Here is an 11,505-nt window from a genome sequence, read left to right on the forward strand (position 1 = left end):
TGCGTATGGCATTCCTGCAATAAGGAGTCAAAAAAATTAAAAAACAGATATAATTTATGCAATAGAAAATATTTTTAAAGCTCGGAATAAAAATGCACAGATTCAAAAAAATTAAAAAACATATATAATTTATGCAATAGAAAATATTTTTAAAGCTCGGAATAAAAATGCACAGATTAAAAATACAAATTAATAAAAACAATATTAAAAATTTGAAAATAAGTTATGGTCGAAAATAGTCGTTGAAATATTTTAAAGTTTTTAATAATGAAGGGTACCTACTACAAGTTTTTATATATTTTTATTAATTTGTACAAAAATAGACCATATAAGTGGAGTGTTTTTATTAAATTAAACACAATTGTGTATAGTCAAAGGCTAGAATCTAATCTATCCAGCCAATTCACTACTTCTAATTCTACGTGTAGCAGAAATAAAATCCTGAGGCTGACCAGCATAAAGTTGGCGGCTGCAGTTGAAAGCTATGTGTCGGTTGCACAAAAGCTGGTTAAATTTTAACCGTGATTGATTTTACGAGAACCAGTCAGAGAAGGTGTTTTTTATAAAACGGCTTCTCTGATTGGTTCTAGTGGAATTAATAATGATTGAAATTTAACCGGCACTATAAGTTCATCTGTTTGTCTCGGCTCGCCACAGTACATTCATGAGAGCAGTAAAAATTCTAAAGTCTTGACGCAATAATAATTTATGATAATGGAGACTCGACAGATGCTGCAAGGCAAATTGACTTATCTTACTAGACCCAAATGGAATGCATAAATCTCTGGGCAAGTCAGAGAAAATTTATATTCAAGATTGTTTTATTCTATGGTAAAAGTAAAATGAAAAGATCAGATCAGATATCCGGGAATGAAAAACTGACAACAATGTGCTCCTATCATTTTCTCTGACTTCACAAGTCAGAGGAAATTATATGACTACAGAGCTACCGATTCTCTGTTACCACCATCTTCTATTGGGTGGCGGTGATTCAAGTCTTCCTGTTATATCCGATGTTATATTAATTGCTGAGACTTGGTAATAATGATCAACTTCATCTTGAAAATGTTTTATTCGTCGAGGTCGAGAAAGTATATTATATTCTCATGATTTGATGATTAATTTTCATAATTAGGGGCGATTGCTGAGATCGGGTCTGGCTAATCCCGGCGCAACGTTGGTCTAGCGCAACTTTGGTCTCAGCTAAAAAATCGGTTTGCTGAGATCGAGTTTAGCTGTCGGTCATCTCTTGGTTGAGAGCAACTTTGATCCGCAGGTTTAGCCAGACCGATGCTCAAGTTTAGCCAGACCGAGGAGCAACTGAAGGAATCCATGGGGAATTATTGTTGCAATGTTGGCAACAGCCATCTCGAATGCTACTTTGGCTCTCACACGCTGTCTTTGGGTATTGCTTTTGCACTCTCTCACTCACACTCACTCACTCTCCAATCATTCGTTTCGTTCTTGTTTTTTTTCTTCCCCTCCCTCCCACTCCCTCTCTCTCTCTCTCTCAGGCATAAATCCTTAGTTTAAATAACGAAATTAACGTTTTGGTAGAGAGTTAGTGGGGAGGATATTTTTATTATTCTTCCCAAAGAATGGACATTGATATGTCCAAAGCTCCGCCAATTTATGTAGATGCATAACAATATGATTATTATCTATAGTTATTATATTACAAATTGTTTTTTCATATCATATACAGTTCTATAGTTATTTTCCTAGTCTATATTATGTAAATTCATCTATAATTTTGCTGTATTGTAAGCTATGGTATATAAGTGTATAAGCCAGTATATATTGTAATCTACATAAATAAAGTACTCAATCAATCAATCAATCAGGCATAATATGCCTTTATTAGGGCATATTGAAGAAGAAAAAAAATCAATCAATCTCATTTTCTCTCTCTCTTTCCCCCACTTACTCCCATTCTCTCTCTATTTCAGTCTTGATCCTCTCTTTACCGTCATTATAATGATTATCTGTGATTAGATAATCTTCTAAACTCTTTCGAAAGTTGTTACAGTGAACACATGAACAACTCCTCACCTTTTTGGTGTTCATTTGGAATACATTTCATTTATTTCCAAAATGTAGTTTTTTTCTAGCGTATTGTCCAGCTAAGAATTTAATGTAATATTTTTCAATTACTAAACAAATAATAGCTATTGCCGCAACAAATAATAGCTATTGCCGCAACATGATGCTGCAGTACTCACATAAATCACCAGTCTCTATGTGGACTACCATCAGCAAAAAATCTGAGAGCAATCAGCACTAAACTTCTCTTCAGTTTTAAATTCTGATACCGTACTCACCGACTCGAGGTATTGGTTCGTAATAATCCAAATATTCAAGGTAATCCATTATTCACTTCATCCACTCACAAAATCAATTTCACAGAAAGGATCACACAAACGAAGGGTCGCTCATCACCATCTGGACTCAACTTAATAGTTCAATTATGCAATGCAGACTATTTCTGCATCCCGTGATGATGCAAGCAAACGCAGCTGCCTCCAATTAGCAACAATTGTATGGGCCAAGCCATTTGAATCGACCGCGCTCACTCACGGCCATCTAGCGTGCCACTGCCATCAGCCGCTCTAAGATCGCTCAGTTCTATATGTAGTTGGCACTGTTATCCCTGGCTTCCCCCGCTTTTTGCTTACCAGTTCTCTTCCGATTTGTAACTGCTTGAGGAAGCTTGGTGCCCTGACGCTTCACGGTTGTTTCTCTTTTTAAAGAAGTCATAAATGTATTACCGCTTCGCTTGTTTGAATTTAAACTACTACCGCGACTAGTTAGGAAAAGTTATTGTTAGAGTACTCCGCTAAATATCTAGATTTGGATCTTCTTTGTGTAATCTCTTCGCCACGACATGGGCCCATGTATTCATCATCGCCAGTGCAAGTGAATTCTGATTATCTGAACGTGTTACCGCCTACCAGAACGAGGAGACCACTCTTACAGTCCACTGTGAGCCCCGAACGAGACGCCTTTAAAGGTAACAATTTTATTTTCTGAGCTACTAAGTAACATGTTTAGAATTCCACTTCATTGGCTCTAACACGAAACCTGGTCCTCCACGGCCGCATATTGGAAGAAACCTGGTCCTCTGCGGCCACATACGAAACCTGGTCCACCGCAGCCAAATGTTGGAGGAAAAGCTACCTACGAACAGTGAAAACGCTCATTTCAATTTTTTCTGAGAGTTTCTTTGTGAGTTTTCTTGGAAAATCATAAATTTTCGATTCAGATGCTTTCAACCGCCATCTTGTATCGAAATCTGAAAACATCGATTAGTGACTTATGATATCGACTATTGAGCTGTTAACTATCGAACTTTTACACCCGGTTCGACATAACCTAAAAAGTTTTTTAAAACTTAGTTTAAATTTAAGTTTTTAAATTTATAAAGCCACCATCCTAGACAATAACAACATACTAAATGAACAGCTGAATTTCAAATCCAACAAACTTTTTGATCACATAATAAACACCACAAATCTTCCTAACCATCAAAACATTTCCGGTCTACACTGTTGAAAATGATTGCCAAGCAATTGAAAGTACTCCAGTCAGTAAGTAAAAGTTTTTAATATTTACTCAATAATTGACTGCATGTCGTGTTAAAATACATAGAAAAAAGTGTGTTTATACAAAGCAGCTCGGAATGGATCAAGAAATCATCACCTTTAAAAAGTTTTGTTTTGGTTTTGAAGTTCAGTGCCTAACAGTCAGCTACAAACTTTTACCGTTAACTGTGTGTTTTCTTGCCGCTAAACGTAGTGAATTACCGCCTACCTTTTATTAATTGTGAACATTGATCTACAAACTATTGATTTTGAACATTGATCTTGAACTATTTCTTGTTAAATATGAACTTTTTCGGCCATTAACTTAAACTGTTCTGACCGCTAATCTGAACTTTTTCGATTGTAAATTTCAATCTGGTAACCTATTTTTTCTATTTCTGTATGATTATTCATAACAACCATGGCATCGAATTTTCCATTATTGAATAAGCTAAGAAGGTTGCACCAATCGATATCTTCTCTAGCTGATAAGTACAATGAACAAGTACCTATGACTTGTAGTGAATTTTATTTTGGTCTGGATAAAAAATTTGATAAATTAATGAGTGAATATGAGGCAACAGATGAAGAGTTGCTATCTGAGGAAGTTATCTTGGAGTTTGCTGAACTGCAAATCCAATTCCAAACCAGATTTGATAGTATCAAGCTGGTTGATACCATTCCTAAACCTGCTGTTACCGCTAATGAACTACCAATTAATAATTTTGTGAAACCTCAGTTGCAGATACCTACATTTTCAGGCGAACCTCATGAATGGAATGTTTTCAAAAATGTTTTTGATGCTGCTGTTCACACCAGTAAAGACTATTCCAGTGAGGCCAAATACCATCTTCTAACTTCATATTTAAGTGGTGACACTTTGACCTTGGTTCAAAATTACGCCAACACCGCTGAATGCTACAAAGCTGCCTATGACAGCTTGCACAAACGATACAACAATATCCGGTATCAAGCATATAGTTTATATAATAAATTCGATACCTTTGTTCCTTCTACTACTCTGGCTGAAACTTTGAAAAAATTTTCTATCGAGCTCAACTCAGCCAAACGATCACTATTTAACATGAACCTGAACCAAGCTGATTTTTTGATTACCATGATGTGCATTCGCAAATTACCGCTTTCTGTCCGCACCAAATTTGAAGAATCCATACCAGATGATCAAGTTCCCACCTTTGACCGTTTATTGAGTTTTGTGGCTAGTCAAGAAAAATCTCTGGAAGTGACTGCACTAACCCGCAAATATGAACAAGTAATTAGCGCCAGCATTGAATATGTAGATCCCGTTTCTGTTAAAGCTGAACCTAGCACAAGTAATTATCAACAGAGAAAGCAGCCCTTCTCTTCAACTAAAACTGGGTATCCAATCAGTGGTGGCATTTGTGTTCTTTGTTCAGAAGGACATCAATTGTATAGATGCGACATTTTCAAAAGAGAATCAGTATCCAAACGCAATCAAATTGTAAAGCAACACAAAAGGTGCTTTGTTTGCCTAGGGTCTCACCTGAAAGCAAATTGCAACTCAACGATTTGCTGCAAGAATTGCCGCTCTAATCACCATCATATGCTTCTGTGCAATAACGCTAACAATCTTCAATCATTACTTTTTAAAGAACAACGCTCTGAACATCGGTTTGCTGAGCCGCACCAAGCACCAAATCAATATGGACGCCCGCATACCGGTACTAGCCAAAACGCCGTGCACCATGCGCCTCCTCCTGGTTTCAGCCCACTACCTGTGCCGACTTTTGCCGCTGCCCCACCGCAACCGCCAGTAAGCTCTTATCATGCACCTTCTAGCAGTGCACCAAACCCGGCTATCAGCTCTAATCTGCCTCCTAGTTCGCCGCCAGTCAACAGTTGTGCATCTCCGCCCGTAAGTTCAAGCCCTGCCTCCAGTGCACAATATGTAACAAACAGTTCTCTATCTTCTATACCACATACTTTTAGTGGCTGCACTCAGGTGAAGGCCGTACATGCTTCTGCTTTACTTGGAACCGCTGTCGTTACAGTCTTGAACCAATACAATCAACCCTTCTTGTTGCGTGCTGTGTTGGACTCTGGTTCCATGCGCTCCATTATCACCACCCGAGCCGCCACCGCAATGGGTTTAGTTGTTGTGCCCGCTCAAATCCAACTGAATGGAATCTCTGAAAAAAGGACATCTGTCAAAGGCATTGTGCAGTTAAGAATATTGTCAGAACCTCAATTTGATATTGCTCTTTCTACCGAAGCTCTTGTATTAGATCAAATTGTTGGCAATCTTCCTGTCTTTCCGCTTCACCCCGCACTAAAGAATTCGTTTGCGCATCTGAACCTTGCTGATCCTAATTTTGATGAGCCTGCTGAAATCGACCTACTGATTGGTGCCGATTTATACTCCAACATCTTTATATCCGCAGAAAATTCCATTATTCCTGGTAACCCTGCCGCCTTTGCCACAATCTTTGGTTATGTTTTAAGTGGTAGATTGAATATTGAGGACTCGCCCGCACTGCTCAACAAAATGCAACTCATTTGCACTATGTTTGCACAGGAAGCACAGGTCAACACCATCATGAACAAATTTTGGGAAACCGAAGAGGCCATCCCCGTTCGAAAAGAGTCATCGCCCGAAGACGAGTTGTGTGAGAAACTGTACCAATCCACTACTTATCGCACCTCTGAAGGAAGGTATGTTGTGGCACTGCCTTTCAAACCTGGCGCTCCCGCTCTGTGCAATAACCGCAGTAAGGCATACCGCAATCAGTTAGGATTACTGAAAAAACTGAGTCAATCTGATGAACTTGAAACCAAATACTCTGACTTCATGCATGAGTATCGTGACTTAGGTCACTTGAAAATCACTGATTCCGCTGTAGATTACATCATCCCACATCACGCAATATTCAAGAAAAACGGCAACACTCAAAAAATTCGAGTTGTTTTCAACGCATCTAGCAAAGACGCCAATGGGCTCTCACTTAACGATGTGTTGCTGCCTGGAGCTAAACTTCAAACAAACATAGTCCAAGTGTTAACCCGCTTTCGTTCATACCGCTTTGTCATCCTTGCAGACTGCAAACAAATGTACAGACAAATCTTGCTGAGACCTGAAGACCGCCAGCATCAACATATATTTTGGAAACCCACCCACCAAGAAAAAAATCAAGAATTTGAACTGTTAACAGTGACTTATGGAGTATCTTCTAGCGCATATCTTGCTCAGCGTACTCTGCAACAATTAGTGGCGGACGAAGGTGAAGCTTTCCCACTCGCCAGTCAAGTACTGAAGTCGCAAACGTATGTCGACGACATACTTGGCGGAAGCAATGACCTGAATACCGCACATTCACTTATCAAAGAACTCAATGAGTTATTGTCACTCGCCTCCTTCGAATTGAGGAAATGGAATTCCAACACACCTGAATTGATTGAGCATATGTCGCCCAAATATTTGAGCAATCAGGAATGCCTGTTTGATGATACTGCAACCGCCAAAGTCCTTGGTATTGTGTATAGTCCGCTTGCCGATGATTTCCGATATTTCATCTCTGCCTTTTCTGAAAAAAGCACGAAAAGAACAATACTCGCCTTCATTGCACGAATTTATGACCCACTGGGATGGCTATCACCGCTTATTCTACTGTTTAAGTTATTCATGCGCACTCTGTGGTCTGAACGCCTTGGATGGGATGATGAAATTCCTGCACCACTATTAACTCATTGGAAATTCTTGGTTACCGCTATCAACCAGTTACACCAGATTCGCATACCAAGACTGTTAGCTTGCTCCCATTCCTCAATTAGACTGTTGGGATTTGCCGATGCTTCAGAGAAAGGATATGCCGCCTGCTTGTACCTTCATGAAGAAGTTGAAAACCGCTTTATTGATTGTCGTCTTATTGCCGCCAAGAGTCATGTTGCGCCCCTCAAAACCCTAACAATCCCTCGATTGGAATTGAAAGGCTGTCTCTTGTTAGCACAACTTGTATCTGTCATTTTACCAACTCTACCAGAATACAACCTGCTGGAAATTCGTCTCTACACTGATTCCAAAACCGCCTTGGACTGGATCAATACACCTACTTACAAACTGCAGATTTTTGTTGCTAATCGTGTACAACAAATCACTCAATTAGTGAAACCCGAACTATTCAATCATGTGTCCTCGCTTAACAACTGTGCTGATATTGCTTCTCGTGGACTACTGCCAACCGAACTCGTCTCCTGCCATACTTGGTGGCATGCTTCTGCCGCATTTCAATGCCTTGCTGTTGATTTTCCTGTTTCTAATCAAATTGTCAGTGAAACAATACCTGAGATGAAGTCAAACCCGCTGTATATTCTTGCAACCACCCAAGATGAACCGCTAGCAAACCCGCTATACACCGCTTGTGAACGTGTATCCAAATTTGGAAAATTATGCCGAATTTTTGTGTATATACTACACTTCATCAACAGAATCAAGATCGCCCGCCGTGACTATAGTAACAAATTAATTCAAAAATTTTGTGACTGTGAACCGCATCCTGCTACTATTGATGTTGTTGCCTCTGAAACGGAGATTGCTAGAAGGCTCATTATACAAGTTGTGCAAAAGGTCAAATTTCAGAAGGAAATAAATGAGTTAAACTCAGGAAAATGCCCCAAACATTTATTGACTCTGCAGCCTTATATTGATCATGAGAATTTGATCCGCCTATCTGGTCGTCTGGAGAATGCGCCTATTTCCAGTGAAACTAAAAATCCGTTATTGTTACCAAAAAATGAACATGTTTCTACTCTCATTATTAGACAACAGCATCTCATGAGCTGTCATGCTGGTCCCCACACCACCCAATCCGCAGTATGCCAACAATATTGGATATTATCAGCTCATAATCAGGTACGTCGTGTCATACACCAATTCATCATCTGCAACCGATTTCGCCGCTCAAATTTGCAACAACGCATGGCCCCGCTACCAGCCGAACGGGTCACCATCAACAAACCATTCAATGTGACTGGCTTGGACTTTGCTGGACCTTTTATTTGCAAGACATCTCTGCTAAAACGTGTGCAAACTACAAAAGGATATTTGTGCATATTTGTGTGTTTTGCCACAAAAGCCACTCATCTTGAATTTCTGTCTTCTATGTCGGTCAACCACTTTATCGCCACACTACAACAATTCATTGCCCGACGAGGTACGCTTCATACGCTATGCTCTGACAATGCCAAAACTTTTGTATCCGCCGCTAGAAAAATGCATGAATTGGCCAAGCTTTTGGAATCACTACCCTCTGATGTCACTTGTTTTCTGTCCAACCATGGCATAAATTGGAAATTCATCCCTCCTTACGCACCCCACCATGGAGGCCTGTGGGAAGCTGCCGTCAAATCCGCTACAACGCTGTTGTATCGCTGTATTGGAGACAAGGCTCTCACATATGAAGAATTTGACACAATATTCACCCGCATAGAAAGCATTTTGAACAGCCGACCGCTAACTGAACTGTCTTCACAGCCCGCAGAAGCCGCTTCTGTTCTAACACCTGGCCATTTCCTAGTAGGTGGACCCCTGACCGCACCACCGCAACCGATAGAGACTAAAGAAATACTATCAACTCGCCGTTGGAGACATTGCAACCAAATGATGCAATTCTTCTGGAGCCAATGGTCAAAAGAATATCTATGCACACTAATGAACCGCACAAAATGGAAGGTTACTGAAAGAAACTTACAGATTGACGATTTGGTTGTAGTCAAATCAATCAACACCTCGCCGCTAAGCTGGCCGCTAGGCAGAATTGTAGCGCTGCACCCTGGCAAAGATGGACTTGTCAGAATAGCGACAATCAAATGCGCCTCTGGTAATATTGTGAGAGACCTAAGTAAAATTCACCGCCTCATTTAGAACAATCTCTAACTATGTTATTGTAAATAGTTTGGTTTCACCCGCACAACCTGTGACTGTCCGTGTCGCTTCGTTATCGCTGCCTTGTGTTATCCACTCTGCCGCAACATCCTGATGACTGCACCACTGTTTGCTGATTTGCTCCACTTAGCTGTTTTGATGACCGCACCTCTGTTGACGCTTCGCTCCATTTCTATGACCGCACCACAGTTCATGTCTACACGCATTCCACAACTTGTGCTGTGCCACCCCGCTTGTCTTCACATCACACTCCCGTGTTCACACCACATCGCTCTGGACTTCTCCACTCACTGTATTCAAGACCACAGACCCATCACCATCTAGTTATTGCCGACCGCCCTGCTGCAATGTACAGTGTTTGTTGCTGCTTCACCCGATTTAAAAACTGTTCGTTTTTGGGGGGGAGTATGTATGGGCCAAGCCATTTGAATCGACCGCGCTCACCCACGGCCATCTAGCGTGCCACTGCCATCAGCCGCTCTAAGATCGCTTAGTTCTATATGTAGTTGGCACTGTTATCCCTGGCTTCCCCCGCTTTTTGCTTACCAGTTCTCTTCCGATTTGTAACTGCTTGAGGAAGCTTGGTGCCCTGACGCTTCACGGTTGTTTCTCTTTTTAAAGAAGTCATAAATGTATTACCGCTTCGCTTGTTTGAATTTAAACTACTACCGCGACTAGTTAGGAAAAGTTATTGTTAGAGTACTCCGCTAAATATCTAGATTTGGATCTTCTTTGTGTAATCTCTTCGCCACGACATGGGCCCATGTATTCATCATCGCCAGTGCAAGTGAATTCTGATTATCTGAACGTGTTACCGCCTACCAGAACGAGGAGACCGCTCTTACAGTCCACTGTGAGCCTGCCATACCCGAACGAGATGCCTTTAAAGGTAACAATTTTATTTTCTGAGCTACTAAGTAACGTGTTTAGAAGTCCACTTCATTGGCTCTAACAACAATCAACCCCACATAGATGTCATCTCACACTTTCTTACAATTACAACATATTTAATACAGTTCCCCTCCATTACTGATGTAGGTGCAGTTCCATATTATGTTCAAGCCAATTATAGATAGCATCGATTCTATCGTGTAGCCTAGATTCGTAGAAGGTAATCGACCACTGATAGAAATTGAGTCAAAAGAATTGGCTTCCAATTTAATTATATTTTCAGACATTGTTTAAACCAAAAAATATATAATATTAGTGTTGAGAGAATATCAAAATGATAATAGAATTATGGGCTACTCAGTGAATGGGCTAGTGTGTACTGCCAGAAACAAATAAATAGGTATCTTTCAAACAGTATCTTTACTCTATGGAACTGCATATAGTGAATACTTCAGAAAAATCTTTTTGAAGTAAGTCAGTTTTGTTTTTACCATCTTTAGCAATTGAAAGTTCAATTTAACATGTATTGATAATTGTTCATTCAGTTTCATGCATGAATATGAAAAGATCATGTATTTAAACCAGTTCATGTGATTGAAACGTAGTTCCCTTGAACAATGCTCCAGCACCTTTTTTTAGTATGGTACCCACAAAATGTCCCAGTTATGTTATGATTAAAGAGTAGTTTCCACCGGGGACAGGAGGATATACAAATCTTCAGTAATATCTGGGAATATGGATATATCCCCCCCACAGTAAATATATATTTTTTCACTTTAGTAAAAATCATGAAAATCATAGGTTTGTAGACTATAGCTTTGAAACTATTTTTTTGAAACAATTGAATGACTAATGAAATCATATTTCCATTCTATTTGTTATATGAACTGAAATAACACAGGCCTATGATATTTTCTATGAAAAATTAAATAATGATCAGCCCACTAAACATAAAGAAACTTCATTATTAGGATGTAGTTTTTCAAGTGAAAATTGCTTGAAATCACACCAAATTGAGGGTATTTTTCTTAAATTTTCCGGGGGAGGCCCCCCGGATCCCCTTTTTGTGAGAGGTAAAGAATTTTTTTGTTGTTTGAAGGTGTTTTCATTTTC

The 11,505-nt window shown here is 39.7% G+C and overlaps 1 protein-coding gene across 1 annotated transcript; it reads left to right on the plus strand.

Moving 5' to 3' along the window:
- The first annotated feature begins 4,143 nt into the window (after positions 1-4,143).
- LOC120350313 lies at positions 4,144-9,480 on the plus strand. Its single transcript, XM_039422973.1, has one exon. It carries the CDS (start codon positions 4,144-4,146, stop codon positions 9,478-9,480), a length of 5,337 nt encoding a protein of 1,778 aa, XP_039278907.1.
- Positions 9,481-11,505: the final 2,025 nt, after the last annotated feature.

This window comes from Nilaparvata lugens, chromosome 3 (genome assembly GCF_014356525.2).
Source record: "Nilaparvata lugens isolate BPH chromosome 3, ASM1435652v1, whole genome shotgun sequence".
NCBI classification, from domain to species: domain Eukaryota; kingdom Metazoa; phylum Arthropoda; class Insecta; order Hemiptera; family Delphacidae; genus Nilaparvata; species Nilaparvata lugens.